The sequence below is a fragment of the Aquarana catesbeiana genome, linkage group LG03, assembly GCF_042186555.1.
Source record: "Aquarana catesbeiana isolate 2022-GZ linkage group LG03, ASM4218655v1, whole genome shotgun sequence".
Lineage (NCBI taxonomy): Eukaryota > Metazoa > Chordata > Amphibia > Anura > Ranidae > Aquarana > Aquarana catesbeiana.
In genome coordinates, this window is record NC_133326.1 from 128,028,677 (window position 1) to 128,051,538 (window position 22,862).

General features: G+C 41.7%; 1 protein-coding gene across 1 annotated transcript in view; it reads left to right on the top strand.

Moving 5' to 3' along the window:
• The window catches only part of ETFA (electron transfer flavoprotein subunit alpha), a 65,697-nt gene that overhangs the window by 32,433 nt on the left and 10,402 nt on the right, over positions 1–22,862 (top strand). Inside the window, exons 7-9 of the mRNA XM_073619208.1 lie at positions 472–573; positions 1,735–1,803; positions 9,915–9,997. Coding sequence (XP_073475309.1) covers positions 472–573; positions 1,735–1,803; positions 9,915–9,997 — 254 coding nt within the window. The remainder of the gene's footprint in view (positions 1–471; positions 574–1,734; positions 1,804–9,914; positions 9,998–22,862) is intronic.

Sequence of the window (22,862 nt, forward strand, 5' to 3'; positions counted from 1 at the left end):
AGGCCTAAGCTATACTAATAATACTACATGCTTTTTGCCAGATTTCCAGAACTGTTTAAGATATGTTGTATGGCACTTACAGGGTCTTTAAAGAATAAGTACACCTTTTGAGAAAAAAAATATAAATGCACATCTGTTTTCAAGTAAAAAAAAATATGCATTTATTTTTTTATTTTTTTTTACTAGGAGCCTGCAAAGTATTGCACCAGTGACCAGCAGATTGCGGGTGCAATGCAGGGCTCCTGCAGACTGTCTGTGTAAGCGGTCTGCTCGTACCTCGTATGAGCAGGTAGTTATACAATGACAGGAAGGAACAATGAACTACCTAGAGCGCTCAACAGCGCCATGGTAGTTCATTGAGAACTACAAGCCGACAGCTGCAAAGGCATATGGTCATGCAAAGAGAAAATAGACATACACAGCATTGGTACCAAAGTTGTTTTTTAACACAAAATATTGTTATTGCTTTAGTGACTCCACTTCCACCGGCTGGAAAATCTGAATGGTTGCAGCAGAGTCTGACCAAAAGTGACCGTCCAGAGTTAACCAGTGCTAAAGTTGTGGTCTCTGGAGGTAAGTCTGTAGTGGAAGCTCCCTTATTCCCGCACTAATAGATTCCCTTTGAGAGCAGATGAGTCCTGGATTGAAAACTATTTTTTACATTTCTATAGAAATCTTTTTAGTTTGTGCTGTTATAAAACACTTAGTGTGAAGTAGAGGTGCACTGAAAGGAAATGTTGGTACCAAAACCGAAAAAGCAGGATGCACTTAGCCGAAAACCGAAAATTAGTAGTTTTTTAAATTTTTTGGGGGTTTTTTTTTGTTTATATATAATTGTATTATATTCGAATTTTTAATTAATATCATTAATTTAAATAAATATACATTTATTGTCGGGCATTATCGGCACCTTTTTAGCGCAAGAAAAGCTCAAGAAAAATGCATCCCTTTAAATTCTTTGTATGTCTGCAGACTGGTCCATTGCGCTTCCGTTGTGGTGTTAAAAATCTTGCTTGTTGCATTTTTTGTCAGTTTAAAAAAAAAAAAAAAGAATGCACCAAAAGCACCTCCCCCTTGAAATGCATTGAACAGGCAGCAAGAACACATCTATAACGCACCTGTGTTAAATTTTTATTGGGGTTTTTGAGTCACATGACCTATGAAAAACACCATAAACACAGTAAAACCACATCAAAATTGTGTGCGTTTTCCAGTGCCATTATCGGCAAAATGCCAAAAACACAACATTTTCGGCCACCAAAATTTTGGTGCATCTCTAGTGTGAAGTGTAATGCCGCGTACACACGACCGGACTTTACGGTATACTTGGTCCGGCGAACCTGAATCCGTCGGACAATTCGATCGTGTGTGGGCTCCAGCGGACTTTTTTTTTCTCAAAAGTTTGACGGACCTAGAAATGAAACATGTTTCAAATCTTTCCGACGGACTCGAGTCCAGTCGAAAAGTCCACTCGTCTGTATGCTAGTCCGACGGACAAAAACCGACGCTAGGGCAGCTATTGGCTACTGGCTATCAACTTCCTTGTTTTAGTCCGGTCGTACGTCATCACATACGAATCTGTCGGACTTTGGTTGATCGTGCGTAGGAAAGTCTGTTGTAAAGTCCGTTGAAAAGTCCGCAGGACAAAGTCTGCCGTAAAGTCCGCTCGTGTGTACGTGGCATAACTCTGTAAAAACAACTGCATCTCACTCTTTGTCTGTTTTTGCATCATAGGCCGAGGGTTAAAGAGTGGAGATAACTTCAAGTTGCTGTATGATCTGGCAGATCAGCTGCATGCTGCGGGTAATGTACAGTGTGTGTGTGTGTGTGTGTGTGTGTGTGTGTGTGTGTGTGTATAATATAAATTTATTTATATATATATTTGTCATGTGAGACTTTGTTCTGTGTAAAGTGTTACACTTTTGAAATGTATAGAAATTGCTTTGCAAAAGTGTGTGCTGATGCAGGAATTCCCGAGAACATCATACCCATACTACTACATCTGCTTACTAGGAAAGTGGGGGACATCCAGAATTTTTAAAGCTCAATTCCAGAATCACAAATTGCACAAAGGCTCCCTGCTTCCTCTCTGCTACTGTTTTTGTTCTTCTGCTTACCTTAAAAATATGATACAAAATCAATAATGCAAATGTTTTAAGTGCCGACTTTCTTTGTCGGTCTACCATAAGCTCAGCTTTGTGGAGCATCCAGGGTGCAGTTCTATTCATAGTTTCTCTCATCTCAACTGTGAATCTCTGATGCTGCTTCAGAGCTACACTTGACCTCTTGATCAATTTTCTAACTCCCTTCTTACCTGATCATTGAGTTTTGGAGGCCCGCCTTTTGTAGGTCAAGTGGGCGTTTGTGTTCACTTTTTTTTCTTTAAGTTTTAAATTTTTTTTTTTTTTTTAAGTGATATTAAAGGTATTTGTTATTTATATATCAAAAAAAAAAAAACATGTTCTACTTACCTGCTCTGTGCAGTGGCTTTGCACAGAGCAGCCCCGATACTCCCCTTCTCGAGTTTCCCACTGGCTCCCCTGGCCCCACCTCTTCTCTGAGTACCCCATAACAAGCTGCTTGCTATGGGGGCACTTGTGCGTGCTCTGTGTGCATAAGGCACACAGAATGGGGCTCAGGCCCCGCCCCCCCCCCCATTCTCTCCTCACTGGCTATGAGCTGTGATTGGCTCCTGCTCTCAGCCAGTCTGGTGGTAGAAACCCAGGAGAGCAGCCATTCTCATTAGGGCTGCAACTAACGATTATTTTCATAATCGATTAGTTGGCCGATTATTGTTTCGATTAATCGATTAATCGGTTAATAACCTTAAAAAAAAAAGTCTGGTGTATAATTTAGTTAATATGTAAAGTTTTAAAAGGCAATTTATTCTTAAATATCTCTATGCAGTGGTAAATATAAATAACCAACTATATGGTTAGGGGGCAAAATATCTAATCCACTCTGAGAATAACAGACAGAAGAGATATACTGTATATACTATTAGAGGAGATATACTGTATATACTATAAGAGGAGATATACTGAATATACTATTAGAGGAGATATACTGTGTATATACTATTAGAGAGATACTGAATATACTATTAGAGGAGATATACTGTGTATATACTATTAGAGAGATACTGAATATACTATTAGAGGAGATATACTGTGTATATACTATTAGAGGAGATATACTGAATATACTATTAGAGGAGATATACTGTGTATATACTATTAGAGGAGAGATATACTGTATATACTATTAGAGGATATATACTATTAAAGGGTGAATCTGGTAAATATCATCAGACTCAGAGATCAAATTTTTTTTATTTAAAGAACAAACCATGTCTTTCTTCAAAAAAAAAAAAAAAATTAATTTTAAAGAACATTCGTTCGATTTTCTAATTGTTAGTGGGGTCAAAATTTGGAAATAGAAAACTTCTTGGTGAAAGGAATTTTCAGACAGTGTATGTGGTTTTTGTTCAGAAATTACATTCGTTTTAAACACAGAATGTTAAAAACAAGTGAAAATTTCAAACATTCTTTCATTCAGCGAATGTACAAAGATTTTCCGTCTGAATATTCTCGTCTGAAAATTGATCCTTGTGGCCAGCATAAGGCTCGGTACACACCTATGCAGTTTGCTTTTGATCTGTTTCTGCAGTGCTTTTTGCTGTGCGTTTTGATTTTTGCGCACGTGATTTTGCTGCAATTTGCGTTTTTGCATTTTTTTGGCCAATTTGTTGTTGGGCAGATTAAAAAACACAAATTGCTGCAAAAAGGCATTACATGCTTTTTTTGCAGATTCTCCATTGAAGTATATTGAACCAAAAAAGCACCGTTTTGCGGTAAAAAAAAAAAGTCCTTGACCCTTTCCAAATACGCAGCGGCTGAAAAAAGCATAGATGTGAACTTGTCCCATAGGAAACTAGGAAACCATGTAAATGAACTGTAGTGCGTTTCTGCAAAAAGCACCAAAGAAATGCATAGATGTGAACCAGGTCTAAGATGTTTAGTAACATAATGGGGTTAAAAAAAAAAAAAAAAAAATTAGCCCTTTATAGTACAAAAAAGCAGATAATCACTACTGTAAGGGGTTCGTTTTTTTTTTTACTGTAGAACTGTGAAAGTAATATTTACAGTAGTGATTATTTGCTCTTTTTGTACTATAAAGGGCTCATTTTAGTTTTTTTTAACCCCATTATGTTACTGGCCGATTAATCGATTATGAAAATAGTAATCGATTAATTTCATAATCGATTAGTTGTCGATTAATCGATTAGTTGTTTCAGCCCTAATTCTCATGCACATCACTGGATCAGGCTCGGGTAAATATTAGAGGGCTGTGGGGGGAGATGCATACTGAAGTTTTTTTACCTTCACGAATGCATGAAGGTAAAAAAAACCCTTCAGCCTTTGGAACCACTTTAAAAGTCAGGACTTATTGAAAAGAGGTGCCCACTCCCCAAAAATAAAAATTCTGCAAAATGTTGTTAGGGGCTGGGGGTAGGAAGAGGATAGAGGATATTTTTGAATGGAGATCTGCTTTAATAATAGTGGATGTTTATTTGTTTAATAACCTCATTCTACTTGGTGCATATCTAGAACTTAACCCCAAAATTGTTTTCTCTTTCAAAGTATTTTATTGAATTTTCACAAGGAAATACAAGGTACGATTTATGTATTGTACGTCATGCAACGACGTTATGATTACATTTAGAACATAAGTTTTTCAAACAGAAACTATGCGTAACATCCAGCAGTTTGTCATTGGAACAGATTCAGATAAAGTAGCTTAGGTATAGGAATAGATAGAACTTTGGTTATTTAAACATACATATAAGGCCCTTTCTCCCATCGCAGCACCCCTAGTGGGAGCTCTTTGTGCCGCAAGGGCAGGAAGGACCCAATGGGTAACCTGAAAGTACAGTTACTTATTCTTAATTTGAGGAGTTATTTCTCTACTATAGTCATAGTGTAACAAACTGATATATCATATGATGAACAAATTGCTCGGTCAAGAAGGTGTGTGGGTGATTTTGAGAGTCTGAGTAGGGAATGCAGCATTGGACCAATTTGTCCAGGGAAGCCAGTGTTGAGCGTTTTTTGTGGCCCGACCATTGCTGGCGGCCATCATTGTTTCGTAGCTGTAGTGTAGTGAAACCAGGTCTATTGTTTGTGTTATGGTTGGGGAAGTATCCGACTTCCAATGCCTAGTTAAATTGAGTCTGGAAGCCAAGAGGACGTGGGTTGTCGTGTATCTTAGGGGGCCAGGTATGTTTTCTATGTTTAGGTTTAGAAGCGCCAGTGCAGGAGTGGGTGGGATAGGAATTTTTGTTATGTTGGTAAGAAGGTTAAATGTGTCTATCCAGTATTTCTGAAAGGCGGAGCATGACCAGAAAATATGAAAGATGTCTCCTTTGTGGGATTTAAATCTCAAACATGTGTTGGGGGTATGGGGACTGAAGGAAGCCATTTTAGCTGGGGTCAAGTACCACCGGAGCGAGATTTTCTGGGTAAGTTCCCATAATGTCAAACATTGGGTTACTTTGTACACAGACTTGAGAGCAAGTTGCCATTGTGCTTCAGAGAAAGTAGTGGAAAGGTCTGCTTCCCATTGATGATGTGGGGACATTTTAGTGAAGGATCTTTTCCCTTGTAGGAGGGTATAAAAGTAAGATATGCCTTTGGTTCTTGGAATAGGATTCGTGAGGAAATCCCAGGTCTTTGGGGGGATGTTGTAGCGGGGAAGAGGTGTTTTACTTAGGCAGTGGTGGATGCTGAGGAATGTGAAGTGTTCAGTGGTGGGTAGATCATATTCCTTTTGTAGTTGGGAGAAAGATTTAAGTTTATTTCCTTGTATGAGGAGATGTAGTGAATGTATACCTTTGAGGGTCCATTGGGAGAGTCTAAGATCAGGTGACAGATGGTGAAGAGTTTCTAAGGGTATGTTAAGGAGTGCCGTTAAAGGGGATGTAGTCAGAAAGAATGACCATTTTTTTCCAGGCGTAAACTGAAGCCTTCAAGGGCGAGACATGGGAGCCCAGAGGGGTGCTCAGTAACCAGTGTTTAAGATTGAAACAAATAAGTGAAGATTTTTCTATCTGGGCCCATAGAGATTGAGTACTAGGCTGAAACCATTCAGGAAGTTGAACAAGTATGGCCGCTAAATAGTAGTCCCTAAAGTCTATGGATCCTGCGCCTCCTGCCAGTCTGTGTTTAATAAGTTTTGCATGGGCACATCTGGGTTTTTTCCCCTTCCATAGAAATTTGTTGAATATTGAATGAAGGGACCTGAAAAATGAGGAGAGTATTGGAATGGGCAATGTGCGGAAGAAGTACAGTATTTGAGGGAGACATGTCATTTTGAAGGCCGCCAGTCTTCCCGACCAGGAGAGCTTGTGCTTTATTATTTGTTGTGTGTCAGTGTTAATTTTGTGAAGGAGTGGGAGGAAGTTAGAAGAGTAAAGATGTCTGATTGATTTTGTGAGTTGGATTCCCAGGTATGTGATTTCTTTGTCTGCTCATGTGAAGGGGTACTGTTGTTGAAGCAAATTTTTTGTTGTGGCGTCTAGATTTATGTCAAGAGCAGATGATTTGGTCGTGTTTAGCTTATAATATGAGACATTACTGAACCAATTTAATGTAGTTTGTACCTCTGCCAGGGAGGATGTGGGATTTGTGAGTACCAGTATAACGTCATCCGCGAAGAGGCTTATTTTGTGGCAGGCGTTGCCTATCTGTAATCCAGATATTGTCTTATTGGAACGTATGTGTTGTGGCAGAGGTTCCATTAGTAAATTAAAGATAAGTGGGGACAACGGACAGTCTTGACACGTACCGTTTGTAATAGGGAATGGTTTTGAGAGCATACCTTCTGTGAATACTTGGGCCGAAGGAGTGGTGTACATTGCCAAGATGGCTCTAAGGATGTGGTCTTTAAATCCAAATTTCTGGAGGACCTTTTTAAGGTAGAGCCAGTGGACCCTGTCGAACGCCTTCTCTGCATCCAAAGATAGGAGCAGAGAAGGCGTTCCGGTGGTCTCAAATTTATCATTCTTCTGGTGGCATCTGGAGCTTGTCTACCCTTGGTGAAACCAGTCTGGTCCCTATGTATAAGGGTGGGTATGATGTCTAGTAAACGTGTAGCTATGGTCTTGGCATAAATTTTTAAAACAAGATTTAGAAGGGATATTGGTCTGAAATTTTTGGGGGTGTTGGTTTCCTTCCCTGGCTTCGGTATCGTAACTATTAATGCATTCAAGTAATCAATTGGAAATTTAGAAGAGGAGGCAGCGTTGTTATATAGTTCCGTGATATGGGGGACAAGTTGTGAAGAGAATTGTTTACCCAAAATTGTTTTGATAGCTGCTTGGTTTTCAGGATTCTGTTTTAAGTTCTGTTGGTTTCCAGAAATGTGTGGGATTTTTTTTAGAGATCATGTGACACGAGTTGCATGTTGGTGCATCTCATTTATCAAGCTTTGTGACTGCTAAAAGTAATAGGTTGCATCTAGTCTTTATCATTAGGATACTTGCACACTGTACAGATGTGTGAGCATCAGATATTGGCAGGAAAAAAATGTGAGGATGGACTGTAAAGCACTTGTTCATATTTGTTTGTACACCTACACACCAGTAAAAATGTTTTACGCTTTATTTTAATCAAGGGAGTATGATGCATGTTTGTATTTGTGTAAAAATGCTGACCAGCAACGCAGATTTATTTTATTTTTATTTTTTTACAGATCTACAGTGGCTTGCGAAAGTATTCGGCCCCCTTGAACTTTTCAACCTTTTGCCACATTTCAGGCTTCAAACATAAAGATATAAAATTTTTATTTTTTGTGAAGAATCACCAACAAGTGGGACACAATTGTGAAGTGGAACAAAATCTTTTGGATTTTTGAAACTTTTTTAACTAATAAAAAAATGAAAAGTGGGGCGTGCAAAATTATTCGGCCCCCTTGCGTTAATACTTTGTAGAGCCACCTTTTGCTGCGATTACAGCTGCAAGTTGCTTGGGGTATGTCTCTATCAGTTTTGCACATTGAGAGACTGAAATTCTTGCCCATTCTTCCTTGCAAAACAGCTCGAGCTCAGTGAGGTTGGATGGAGAGCGTTTGTGAACAGCAGTTTTCAGCTCTTTCCACAGATTCTCGATTGGATTCAGGTCTGGACTTTGACTTGGCCATTCTAACACCTGGATACGTTTATTTGTGAACCATTCCTTTGTAGATTTTGCTGTATGTTTGGGATCATTGTCTTGTTGGAAGATTAATCTCTGTCCCAGTTTCAGGTCTTTTGCAGACTCCAACAGGTTTTCATCCAGAATGGTCCTGTATTTGGCTGCATCCATCTTCCCCTCAATTTTAACCATCTTCCCTGTCCCTGCTGAAGAAAAGCAGGCCCAAACCATGATGCTGCCACCACCATGTTTGACAGTGGGGATGGTGTGTTGAGTGTGATGAGCTGTGTTGCTTTTACGCCAAACATATCGTTTTGCATTGTGGCCAAAAAGTTCGATTTTGGTTTCATCGGACCAGAGCACCTTCTTCCACATGTTTGGTGTGTCTCCCAGGTGGCTTGTGGCAAACTTTAGATGAGACTTTTTATGGATATCTTTGAGAAATGGCTTTCTTCTTGCCACACTTCCATAAAGGCCAGATTTGTGCAGTGTACGACTGATTGTTGTCCTATGGACAGACTCTCCCACCTCAGCTGTAGTTCTCTGCAGTTCATCCAGAGTGATCATGGGCCTCTTGGCTGCATCTCTGATCAGTCTTCTCCTTGTCTGAGCTGAAAGTTTAGAGGGACAGCCAGGTCTTGGTAGATTTACAGTGTTCTGATACTCCTTCCATTTCAAAATGATCGCTTGCACAGTGCTCCTTGGGATGTTTAAAGCTTGGGAAATCTTTTTGTATCCAAATCTGGCTTTAAACTTCTCCACAACAGTATTACGGACCTGCCTGGTGTGTTCCTTGGTCTTCATGATGCTCTCTGCGCTTTCAACAGAACCCTGAGACTATCACAGAGCAGGTGCATTTATACAGAGACTTGATTACACACAGGTGGATTCTATTTATCACCATCAGTCATTTAGGACAACATTGGATCATTCAGAGATCCTCACTGAACTTCTGGAGTGAGTTTGCTGCACTGAAAGTAAAGGGGCCGAATAATTTTGCACGCACCACTTTTCAGTTTTTTAATTGCTAAAAAAGTTTAAAATATCCAATAGATTTCGTTCCACTTCACAATTGTGTCCCACTTGTTGGTGATTCTTCACAAAAAATTTAAATTTTATATCTTTATGTTTGAAGCCTGAAATGTGGCAAAAGGTTGAAAAGTTCAAGGGGGCCGAATACTTTCGCAAGCCACTGTATATGCAACATGTTTACGCACCTGTGTGTACAGGCACATTGAAAACAATGGTCTGTGTGTTTACATCAGTAAAAAAAAATGACCTGTGTTTTTAGGCAGCGGTGTGCAAGAGACCTTTATAGAGGGATTTTTTTTTTTTTTTGACATTGTGTCATATATTGTAATTTTGTAGGTGACAGAAAATCCCAATTAAACATTTTTTTTAAATTCCAGGTCCTAAGGCTGGCCATACATTATACAATTTTCCTTCAGACTTACAAAAACCATATAATAAGAGGTCAAACTTAAACATTTCAATTTGTATTCAATCAGGCTGGCCCTTGCACTATATAGTTGAAGGTAAACCTAAAGGAAATTGAATATGAAAGTTATATAATGTATGGCCAGCTTAACACTATAAAATGCAGCAAATTCCATGGTTGGTAATACATATGCAAAACCCTTCCTGAACAGTTTGTGCTACAGGGCCTTTTTAAAAGTGAGAAAAATATTGTGATAGTTATGCCAACCGTCTTCTCTTTTGTAGTGGGTGCCTCTCGTGCTGCTGTAGATGCTGGATTTGTCCCCAATGATATGCAGGTGGGGCAGACAGGAAAAATTGTAGCACCGGTGAGTACTATATTTTATGTAAATATAAGTATTGTTGATGAATATAGGAGCTTTCATTTATTCTGGCTGACCTCATTCAGGCTTGGACTCCAAAGGTAGAACATGAAAAATAATTTAATAATGCATGGCTTCACAGCAATCACACTGGATTCTCCATGTTAAAAACATCTACCAAAAAATAGGTTTGGGGTATATTATAGCAGGGCTTGATTGCCTTCTGGTCTTTCCATACTGTTTGTCAACGAGTTCTCATTTACTTACGCCAATTTGTTTTGGGTCATTGACTTGGAACCTATCAAGACCAGAAGGAGTACAGTGATGGCAGCCACCTATTTTATTTCATGACAGGTTTTCTTTAAGGGCCTGTTGACTTTTATACACTAATAAATGTGTGCTGTCCCCCATGCCATATATTTATGCATTGGTCTCACACTGACAAACATTATAGCGTTATCATTATCTTTGTCTCAGAAGGCATCAGCATTTCAAAATGCTGTAGTATACATGAGAATACCCAGTGTGGCTATTCTATGGTACCTGACATCTTCCTTATAAAAAATAAAGACTTAAAAATAACTGTGCAGTATAACTAAAGGCAAAACCTTTTTTTAGTTTTGGACAGAATGGAGAGGGATTAGAATATTTTTTTTCTACCCGTGCCTCCATTGGGGGAGATTCACCCTTTGTCTGGTTTACTATTTTCACTGAAGGTGAAATTAAACAAAAATCCCAAATTTTGGGTTGTTATCAGAACAGTAATAGAGGGGAGATCTTCCAAAAGCACCCACATCCGTGAGCTCATCCAGGAATGTGTGTGATGGGAATATGAAGTATATCTTCCAAAAGGGACACTAGTTCTGGTGACACGCTGGGGTTCCCTCGCTTTGTAAGGTGTTCCTCTCAGAGCGTGGGCGGCACGCTCTGTGATCGCCGAGTCCTTCTAACTCAGCTGATTACAGATCGGGGTATAGGGCCAATTACAGAGGCCCTTTACCACGTGATCAACTTTGTCCAATGACAGCTGATCATGGATGTAAACTAGGGATGCACCGATACCATTTTTTTTACTACGAGTAACGATACATTTTTTTTTTTTAGTACTCGCCAATACCAATTACTGATACCTACCACAACTGTTTTGTTTACACTTCAGCTGTCAGCAATGGTACAAAGCATTGAAAAGTCATTTACAAATGAAATAAATTGATTTTGTTTTTTAATTGTGCGCCTATTTAATGTGAAATGTGTAAATATATGTTAATATATATGTGTGAAAATATTCACGAACAAAGCAAACAAAAAAAAGTTTTAATTATTTATTAAATAAAAGCGGGAAAATAATCATTAAATGGTGGAGAATAGGGAGTTAAGGCTGATTAGAGTAAATTAAGGGTTAATATGGGGTTAAAACAGAGGAACACTTGTTCATCCCCACTGACAGCTCAAAGAACCGAGCCTGAAAGTATTGGTTTCAGGTATTGGTCTGTTTGCACGAGTACTGATACTTGTGCAAATACTCGGTATTGGCACCGATACTGATACTAGTATCGGTGCAACCCTAATGTAAACACAAGCCACCTATCGCATTTTCTTTCCTCACGCTGACAGTGAGAAGAGAGAAGACAACTGGCTTCTGTTAAAAGGGACATCGACACTGATAGGGCACTAATTATTAGTGTCCTGATTATCGGGGCAGTCCTAACAATGCCCACCATTGCTGCCAATCAGTGCTGCCTCATCAGCGCACATCAGTGAAGGAGAATTATTACCTGTTTGCCAAATTTTATATCAAGCTATGAATTTTTTTATATTTTTCAAAATTTTCAGTCTTTTTTTCTCTTTAGCAAAAATTAAAAATCTCATTGGTGATAAAATACCACCAAAAGAAAGCTCTATTTTTGTGAAAAAAAATGATAAAAAAATGTTATTTAGGTACAGTGTTGTATGACCAAGCAATTGTCATTCAAAGTGTGACAGCACTGAAAGCTGAAAATTGGCCTGGGCAGGAAAGGGGTAAAAGTGCCTAGTAGGGAAGTGTTTAAAGCGCTATTAAGCCCAAACCAAAAATGTAATATATTGCATCTTACCAATCATATGGTGACTGTATTAGTTTTCTTTTTCCTCTCTGTTTTCACCTGATCTGGTCAGGAACAAACCTCCTGTATTAGGGTGGCTACACTTTGGCTGAAGGAGCATAGAAACGCCTTTGGAGAGCAGCATCATCAATCTGGGGGGAGGCGGAGAGTTAGTGTATCCAAATCTGCTAGTACAGATTGAAGCCAAACTCCAGCTCACACTTTATACGCAGTTACAACAGCCGTTTTTTTCTTCTTTTGGGATAAAGGTTTATATAAATAAAAGCTGACCATCGTAAGCATCCCTGTCCGTAAAAAAATGGTTTGTGTCAACACTCTAACAGCGGCATCTGCAGGATAGTTTGTTCTTTTGAAAAACAACAGACTTACTGACAGGATCACCTAAAGCCGAAAAATAAAACGAATGCAGCCATCACATCTAAGAATTGGTAACTGCTTTAAGTATACTTTTTTTATATGAATATTGCTGTGATGGTTATGACATGTTGGAGCGAATACCCCAGCAAAAATAAATGCCTTTTTACCAACATCTGCCAAACCGGCTAAGTTATGTTGTTGCTTGTGCTTCCATATAACCTGGACTTATTGTGTAGTGCACAAAAACTGCAGCATGCTGTTTGAGCTATTAGTACCATTGGATAATGACATACTGACTTTAACAACTGGCCGACTGGGCACTTAAACCCCCTTCCTAACCAGACCAATTTTCAGCTTCGGTGCTCTCAAATTTTGAATGACAATTACTCAGTCATGCAACACTGTACCTATGTGAAATTTTTGTCCTTTTTTTCAGACAAATAGAGATTTCTTTTGGTGGTATTTAATTATGCTGGATTTTTTATTTTTTGCGCTATAAAGAAAAAAGACTGAAAATTCTGTTAAAAAAAATGCATTTTTCTTCTTTCTGTTATAATATTTTGCAAATTAGTCATTTCTCTTTCGTTCATCGATGGACACAGCGCCTCCTTAATCTTGACCATTGGGTTATATCACCTCTACAGGAGTAGGACCAGGCAGAACAAAAAATACCTGGCTACGCCCATGGGCTGTCCTCAGTCAGTATACAACCCCCCTCCCTGCTCTAGGTATTCAGTTTTTTCTGTCTGGTCAGGACCTAGCGCCTTGCTGGGATCTTTTGGTCCTAGCAAATTTAACTTTTTGTCTCCTTTTTCCATGCATTTTCTCCTGGGTGATCTGTAATCAATTGCCGGGCTGGATAATCTAGATCCAGTGGTCTCCCCAGTCCAGCCAGCGAGCACGTGCAGACCGCAGCTACGCACTAGGTCGGCCACGACATAGCCTCAACGGACAGAGGCTGGCCCGCCAGTTAAACGTCTCGCAGGGTCGCATACGAACAGGCTCTGGTCTGAGTAGCAGCGGTCCCTTGGCCGACAGCCTCCACTTCGGTGGCAAGGAGTTCTGTCTGGAGGGTCACCTGCACCATGGATCGGTAAGTACAGTTCCCCCTTTCCAACTTTGTGCGGTTTGGGGTGGACGCGGGTACCCTCCAGGGGTGGTCGGACCTGCCTGCAGGATCCCTCCTCCCATCCTAAAGTCCCCTGGTTAAACTGGGCCCCCCCCCCCCACGGATTGGTGGGAGTCCCAGGGCAGGCAGCAAAGACCCCTGGGGGTCTCCCCTGCCATTTCCCTTCTGGGTGGTGTGTGTCCTGCCCTGGCAGGATGGGGGGGGTCCAGTGCAGAGGGTGCAGCGGAGACCCCTTGGTGCATGCCCTGCTGTGTTTGTGTGTGCAGTGTGAGGTAGTGTGCAGTTTGGGGGTCCCAGTACAGAGGGCACAGTGGTGTCCCCTTAAATGTTCACCCTGCCTGGTGGTACAGTACCTTTTTGGAAGGGGGTCCCCTTGCAGAGGGTGCAGCAATGTGGAAGGCACAGAGAGGATCCTGGCAGCATGCTTCAGCATGTCAAACGGCCAGCGGCTATTTTTGGCTGGTCTGATAACATCACATCTTGGTCTGGCCTGGAAAAATTCACTCGAGCGGAATGAACAGAGTGGAAAAATTGCAAAGTGCTCAGTGCATATAGGGCTAGCATCCAAGGCAAGCCAGGTCTCGGGGTGTATATCAGGTGCAGAACCTGATAGTAATTGAGGAGCAATTGAAAGGCTGACGGGGAAGAGAGGTATACCACCCATCTGGCTCGTTCAATAGCCGGCAGCTATAGTAATTGCTCCTCATTTACTATCAGGTTCTGCACCTGATATACACCCCGAGACCTGGCTTGCCTTGGATGCTAGCCCTATATGCACTGAGCACTTTGCAATTTTTCCACTCTGTTCATTCCGCTCTTGAGTGAATTTTTCCAGGCTTCACTGCGGATGTGATTTATGGATAAATATTGATTTAACATTTCTAGAATGGACTCCACATATTGATCATCTTTGTATATTTCTGCAAACACTTTTTGAAGACCCATCTCTTGAGGAAAGCAACCCATAGGATATATATTTCACTGATTCCATTCCTGAGTGATATACATACTTGATTATCAGTCTGGTCTAATATGATGCCACATGACAAATCTCCTGAGGAAGCTCCAATGAGCAAAACATGTTGAGAAAAGTGGTATCTTTTGCGAAACATTACTGAATTTTATGATGAAAAAACTGTCTGTATTAAATTATGTTCTGTGATTTTTTTTTTTTTTTAATGTTTAATAAATAAACATTTTTTATTTTATTCAAACCCTTGATGAATTGAGATTTAAGATATAAACACCATCAAAGTTCCGAGGTTGGTTACCTCAAAGCCCATTTTCTTCATTTGTCTCAACATTTGGGATGTGGTGTTTCTATATTTGGTCCCTCCTTTCCTAGTTCTATTTACCTCCTATTTCCAGGTTGAATAAAGCAACCATGATCCCAGTAGAGGAATCCCCGTCCTTTAAGGACCAGGCTGAGCAGAGGCTGTGGTGAGCAGCATGTTTACTATGGCTGGGTCGGCATTGCGTCCAGTCTTGGCCTCGGCCCTGGTGTCACAGACCCTAACTGAATGGGCCGAGCTTTTGCGCCAGGGTCTGGGTAGTGAGGAGGTTCCTGCTGCTTATGTTGATTTAGCGGACCAGTTGGTCCATGGGCTACAGTATATTTGTGGTGAAGCCTTGGATGCAGCTCCTGGTGCTGTCCAAGCTTTCTGTTTCAGCGGTAGTGATTAGACGTGTGCTGTGGCTTGAGCATTGGTCGGCAGACCAAGCCTCTAAAAAAGCTTTAATTGATCTGCTCTTTCAAGGCGACCACCTGTTTGGGGCTACCCTGGATGACATCATTAAGGGTGTCACAGGGGGAAAGAGTACCTTCCTGCCTCAATCTAGGAAAGGCAAGGAGCCTCGTTGCAGATGGGGGCCTTCCTTCTCAGCCCATAAGAAATTCTTCCCCGCTCCTGGGACGGCAGATAAACAAAACAGATCTCTCAAGTCTTCCCCAGGAAGTTCCACGCAATCTTGGTCTGGTAAGCCTAGAGCAGGCTTCTCCGGATCCACTGACAAGACTTCTTCAGCATGAAGGTCTACCCTCACCCATTGCTGGGGTGGGGGGACATCTTTGCTGGTTTCCAGATTCATGGGCCTCCTTCGTGAGTGTCAAGGGGGTCCACGAATTGAACCTTTTGGGGGTACCAAAGAAGGGGGACAGAGCTTGTCCACTTCGAGGGGCCCTGTGTCTCCTTGTGTGGGTATAATTCCTGTAAAGGTTCGGGTGATGTTCAAACTACCCAAGGTCCCCTCTAGCCCTGTCCAGGAAATTGGCCTACCTGGGTCTGACTCTGGAGTGAATGCTGACCAGGTTAGTAGCTTTTCTTCTTAAACGTTGGCCCCTTCAGCAGGTTCAGTTCAACGGGAAATAACTGAGGCTCGTGGCAATCTCACAAGTTCCTCTGGTAGACGCCGCAGTCGACCTAGTGTCACTGCGGGGGCCCACGCCTTCCTCTTCAGCGGTGCCTGCGAAGGACCGAGGGCAAAAGTCTTCCGGTGGCCGTAAACGTCCCTTGGAAGCTACCTCTAAAAGAGGACCAGTTGTACCAAGGGCTGAGCTTCCATCCTGCTTTACAGTAACTGGTTTTAATGGCCTAGCCATTGAAAGTCACGTACTGAGAGATAGAGGTCTGTCGGGATCAGTGATACCAACTATGGTGAAGGTGAGGAAGTTGATACCTAGTAAGATATTCCATCTCGTACGTGGAAAGCGTACATTTCTTGGTGTGAGTGGATTAGCGTTCATCCTCGATCCTTTTCTGTGGCTTGGATCTTCTTTTCTTCAACAGGGCGTTTGAGCAGAAGTTGGCTTTGAGCACCATCAAGGGTCAGGTGTCTGCCTTAGCAGTCTTCTTTCAGCGACCCCTAGCCACTCATTCTTTAGTTCATACCTTCATTCAAGGAGTCCGGCATGTGGCTCCGCTGGTACGGTCTGTTTTGCTGCCATGGGATTTAAACTATTGGTTCTCCAGAAACATTCGGGAGATTCCCTTACCTACGTTGTCCCAGAAGATGGCATTCCTGGTGGCTATTACCTTGGCCCGCATGGTTTCGGAGTTTGCAGCATTATCCTGTCGTTGTCAATATTTACTACTCCACAAATAATAGTGGTTCTTTGTCCCTGTCCGTCATTTTTGCCAAAGGTTGTCTCTGACTTCCATTTGAATGAGGACATTGTGTTGCCGTTCTTGTGTCCCAAGCCGGCTCATCCCAAGGAATTTGCTTTGCATATCTTGGATGTGGTTCATGCGATTTGGGTGTATCTGGAATCCACTGAGTCCTTCCGGAGGTCAGACTCACTTTTTTTTTTTTGGTTACACAAGGACCAAGGAAAGGGCTTGCCGCTCCTCCAGCTACCATCTCCAGATGATCAGACAGACTGTGACTCAGGCCTATTCTATTAAGGGTCGGGTTCCTCCTTTCCCTGTCACGGTGCATTCTACTCGGGCGCTTAGTACTTCTTGGGCCTTCTGTCATCAAGCGTCAGTATAGCAGGTTTGCAGGGTGGCCACTTGGTCGTCAGTGCATACCTTCACTAAATTCTATAAAGTAGATTTTTTTGCATCTGCGGATGCTTCTTTTGGCCGCAAGGTTTTGGGTGTTTTTCTTTAAACATTTTTTGTTTCAGATGAGCTCTTGTGTTTAGCCTTAGGTTATTTTGCCCACCCCTCATTTTTCTTTGGCACTGCTTTTGGATGTCCCAATGGTCAAGATTAAGGAGGCGTTGTGTCCGTCGATGAACGAAAGAGGAAATGGGATTTTTGTAGTCACCGTAAAATCCATTTCTCTGAGTTAATCGACGGACACAGCTCTCACCCACCTATGGAGTTTTTGATACTTCTATTACTGCTTGCTACTAAACTGAATACCTAGAGCAGGACGGGGGTTATATACTGACTGAGGACAGCCCATGGGCGTAGCCAGGTGCTTTTTGTTCTGCCTAGTCCTACTCCTGCAGAGGCGATGTAATCCAATGGTCAAAATTAAGGAGACGCTGTGTCCGTCGATGAACTCAGAGAAATTAATTTTACGGTGAGTACAAAATCCCATTTTTTTTCTGCATAAATTTTGGCCAAAATTTATACTGCTACATATTTTTCGTAAAAATGGGCAATATATAGAAGGGTTGAAGAAGTATCACTTTTTGTTTGGTCTCTGTGAAAGTTAGAGTCCACAAGCTATGGCGCCAATCTCTGAAAATTGATCACACCTGAAGTACTGACGGCCCATCTCATTTCTTGAGACGCTAACAAGCCAGGAAAGTACAAATACTCCCCAAATGACCCCTTTTTGGAAAGTAGACATTCCAATGTATTTAGTAAGAGGCATGGTGAGTTTTTTTGAAGTTGTACTTTTTCCCACAATTATTTGCAAAATCAAGATTTTTTTTTGTGTTTTTTTTTTTTTTTTTTTCTCCACAAAATTGTCATATTAGCAGGTTATTTCTCACACACAGCATATGCATACCACAAATTACACCCCAAAACACATTCTGCTACTTCTCCTGAGTATGGTGATACCACATGTGTGAGACTTTTACACAGCGTGGCCACATAGAGAGGTCCAACATGCAGGGAGCACCATCAAGCGTTCTAGGAGCATAAATTACACATATCATTTCCTGACTACCTCTTGCACTTTTGAAGGCCCTGGAGCACCAGGACAATGGAAATGCCTAAAAAATGACCCAATTTTGGAAAGCTAACACCCCAACGTATAATCTATGAGGCATAATGAGTCTTTTGAACGTGTCATTTTTTTCTACAAGTTTTTGGAAAATGTGGAAAGAAAATGAAAACGCATTTTTTTTACACAAAGTTGTCCATTTATACAATATTTTTAACACATAGCATGTACATACCAAAAATTACACCCCAAAATACATTCTCCTACTCCTCCTGAGTATGGTGATACCACATGCGGGAGACTTTTCTACAGCCTGGCCACATACAGAGGCCCAACATGCAGGGAGCACCATAAGGTATTCTAGGGGCATACATTTCTCAAATCTAATTTGACTACCAATTAAGCTTTTGTGAGGCACTGTAGTGGCATGGATGAGCTTGAGTGGGGATGCATGAGCCGTGGATGGGGATGGCTGAGCATGGTTGAGCCATAAATGTGGATGGCTGGGTATGGCTGAGTATGGATGGGATGAGCATGAGTATTGCTGAGTGTGGATGGCTGAGCATGGATGGAGAGAGGGGAGAGAGGAACCGAACATGATGCCTTTTTTTTTTTTATGTACAAAACATGTAGGTTGGGTAAATTACTTGGGCCCCTTTCACACTTGTGCGACTTGGGACTGCAAAGTCACAGGACAAGTCATACTCCGTGATTTCCAATGAGTACTATTCATATCTGTGTAACTTCAAAGTAGTCCCTGTATTACTTTGATGCGGGTTGAGGTCCCTGAAATCGCAGCCGCGAAATTGCGCAACTTTTAAGTCGCGGCAGTGTGAAAGGGACCTTAGTTCACACCACACCACACTGCAGTGATGTGAGTTTTTCTGCATGCCTTCTGCAAGGGCACAAAGAAAACAATGGTTCTCTATGTGCCTTGTTCACACTACAACACTGGTATCGCGTGTAGATTTTTTCTGCGCAGGAATCTACAATGTGTATAAAACACCTGCCTGCCTAGTGTTGGGTTGACATTTAGGATTTCTGTTTCAATATGTTAGGAGTTTTTCCAAGAAATACACAAATTGTAGGCATATCGTTATGTCAAAGAGTAAGAGAGGCACACAAGGCAGGTGGAGCATATCAAAACATCAATGACAAAAACCAAGAGATCCAACTATTCTACCACATAGTCATCTACACTTACAAAGGATCACTATATAAAGTACAAGTTCAACATAGTGTTAAAGAACTCTTAATTTTGGTCCATTTTATGGCATATTCTCTTTGTTTTTGAGTGAAGCAATTTCTTAAAGGGATTGTAAAGGCAGGAGTTTTTTTTAACTTAATGCATTCTATGCTTTATCTTAAAGCATAGAATGCATTAAGTGTGCAGCAGCCCCCCTAATACTTACCTAAGCCCCATCTCTGTCCAGTGATGTCCACGAGTTTCTCAGCCGTCCCAGATTCGCCTACCTGATTGGCTGAGACACAGCAGCACTGTCATTTGGCTCCCGCTGCTGTCAATCAAAGTAAACTAGCCAATCAGGGGAGAGAGGGGGCAGGGCTAGGCCGGGGCTCGGCGTCTCAATGGACACGGGGAGCTGTGACTCAGCAAGCTGCTTGCTGTGGGGGCACTGAACAGGGACCAGGATCACAGAAGAGGGACCCGAGAAGAGGAGGATCCGGGCTGCTCTGTGCAAATTCACTGCAACAGAGCAGGTAAGTATAACACGTTTGTTTTTTTTTGTTTTTTATAGGAAAAAAAAAAATAGATTGTAGTCACTTTAAGTTAACTTATGCAAAGTATTCAGGTGAGCAATACTAGTAAAGCATTGTTCACTGTCAATTAGCATTTTAGTTTGGCACAATTTGCCACAGGGTTGTGGGCTTTAAAGGGGTTGTAAACCCTCGTGTTCTTTCACCCTAATGCATCCTATGCATTAAGGTGAAAAAACTTCTGACACTGACCGACCCCCAGATATCTCCCCCCCCCCCCTTTTTACTCACCTGAGCCCATTCGTTCCCTCAGCGGAGACGCGCCCTTCCTCTCTGCCCGGGGTTCTCGGCTCTTGATTGGAAAAGATTGATAGCAGAGCAGCCATTGGCTCCCGCTGCTGTCAATCAAATCCAATGACACAGGCGCCTGGAGCGGGGCCGGCATTCTGTGTCTATGGATGCAAATTCTGGACTTGGGAGCGCGCCTGCAAGGTAACCCCCAGGGCCAGAGCTTCTCCTAGGGGGTTTACTGATGTGAGGAGGAGCCGCGAGCGCTGTTGGGGGACCCCAGAAGACGATGGTCTGACCACACTGTGCAAAACGAATTGCACAGTGGAGGTAAGTATGATATGTGTGTTATTTAAAAAAAAAAAAACCCTTTAACTGGTTCCCGACCGGCGCACGCCGATGTACGTCGGCAGAATAGCACAGCTGGGAAAATGGGCGTACCTGTACGTCCACGTAAATCCCCCGCCGCGCCATTGTGTGCGCGCCGCTGGCAGTGCGCGCGCCGGCCGGGAGCTCCGTGAGTCGGGTCGCGGGTCCCACGGACTCGATCGCCACGGGGATACCCGCGATCACCTCACGGAGAGGACGAACGGGGAGATGCTAATGTAAACAGCATCTGCCCGTTCTGCCTAGTGACAAGTGTCACTGATCACCGCTCCCTGTCATCGGGAGCTGTGATCAGAGTAATGACACTGCTAGTCCATCCCCCTACAGTTAGTAATCACTCCCCTAGGACACACTTAACCCCTCCCCGCCCCCTAGTGGTTAACCCCTTCACTGCCAGTGTCATTTACACAGTAATCAGTGCATTTTAAATTGCACCGATCGCTGTATAAATGACAATGGACCAAAAATGTCCGCCATAATGTCGCAGTTACAATAAAAACCGCTGATCGCCGCCATTACTAGTAAAAAAAAAAAAAAAAATCATTAATAAAAATGCCATAAAACTATCCCCTATTTAGTAAACGCTATAACTTTTGCGCAAACCAATCAATAAACGCTTATTGCGATTTTTAATTACCAAAAATATGTAGAAGAATACGATCGGCCTAAACTGAGGAAAAAATTTTTTTTTTATATATATTTTTGGGGGATATTTATAGTAAAATGTAAAAAATAATGCTTTTTTTCAAAATTGTCGCTCTTATTTTGTTTATAGCACAAAAATAATCGCAGAGGCAATCAAATACCACCAAAAGAGCTCTATTTGTGGGAAAAAGGACGTCAATTTTGTTTGGGAGCCACGTCGCACGACCGCGCAATTGTCAGTTAAAGCGACGCAGTGCCGAATCGCAAAAAATGCTCTGGTCAGGAAGGGGGTAAAATCTTCCGGGGCTGAAGCGGTTAAGAGCCTCCCACAATACTGGGTGGGACACTGAGACTTTGTCCTTTTTAACTGAAGAACAGAAGCAAATTTAAACTCGGGCATTCTAAAAATATGGAATGAGTAAGGAGCGCCTTGTTTAGCTGTCAGTTGTGGTGTTTTAGGCCATGGTTAACTATTGCTGTGACTCTAACAGGTGTGTCAGCCATAATAATGTGCTCAGGGGAAGTGGTAATGAATAACAAGAATAAAGTCCAATCTGGAGTAGGAATTGTGAGCTGCAAGTAGTACAAGTCGTCCTTTGTATTGGGATGCAGAATACTCCATGCATCTAGTAGTTGCAGCTTGTGTAGAGGGTTCTTGACTCAGTCAAGTTTTAAATAAGTGTAACCACTTGAGTCTCAACATTTTTAAAACCGCTCTAGAATGAAGGGCTTTTAAACACACTCACGGCTGCTACTATAACGGCTGGAACCGTGTACTCCTGTAAAGCTGACTGGCGGCTTTCAGATTAAAGAGATTCAGGCAGCTTCCACAACCAAAGTTTAAAGCCCACACCCCTATATATATATATATATATATATATATATATATATATATATATATATATATATATACACACACACACATATACACACGCGTTGGGGTGCTTATGTACGAAAACAGCAATTGCCCTGCACATATATATACACTACCGTTCAAAAGTTTGGGGTCACATTGAAATGTCCTTATTTTTGAAGGAAAAGCACTGTACTTTTAAATGAAGCTAACTTTAAACTAGTCCTAACTTTAAACAAATATACTCTATACATTGCTAATGTGGTAAATGACTATTCTAACTGCAAATGTCTAGTTTTTGGTGCAATATCTACATAGGTGTATAGAGGCCCATTTCCAGCAACTATCACTCCAGTGTTCTAATGGTACAATGTGTTTGCTCATTGGCTCAGGAGGCTAATTGATGATTAGCAAACCCTTGTGCAATCATGTTCACACATCTAAAAACAGTCTAGCTCCTTCCAGAAGCTACAAAACTGACCTTCCTGTGAGCAGATTGAGTTTCTGGAGCATCACATTTGTGGGGTCAATTAAACGCTCAAAATGGCCAGAAAAAGAGAACTTTCATCTGAAACTCGACAGTCTATTCTTGTTCTTAGAAATGAAGGCTATTCCATGCGAGAAATTGCAAAGAAATTGAAGATTTCCTACAACGGTGTGTACTACTCCCTTCAGAGGACAGCACAAACAGGCTCTAACCAGAGTAGAAAAAGAAGTGGGAGGCCGCGTTGCACAACTAAGCAAGAAGATAAGCACATTAGAGTCTCTAGT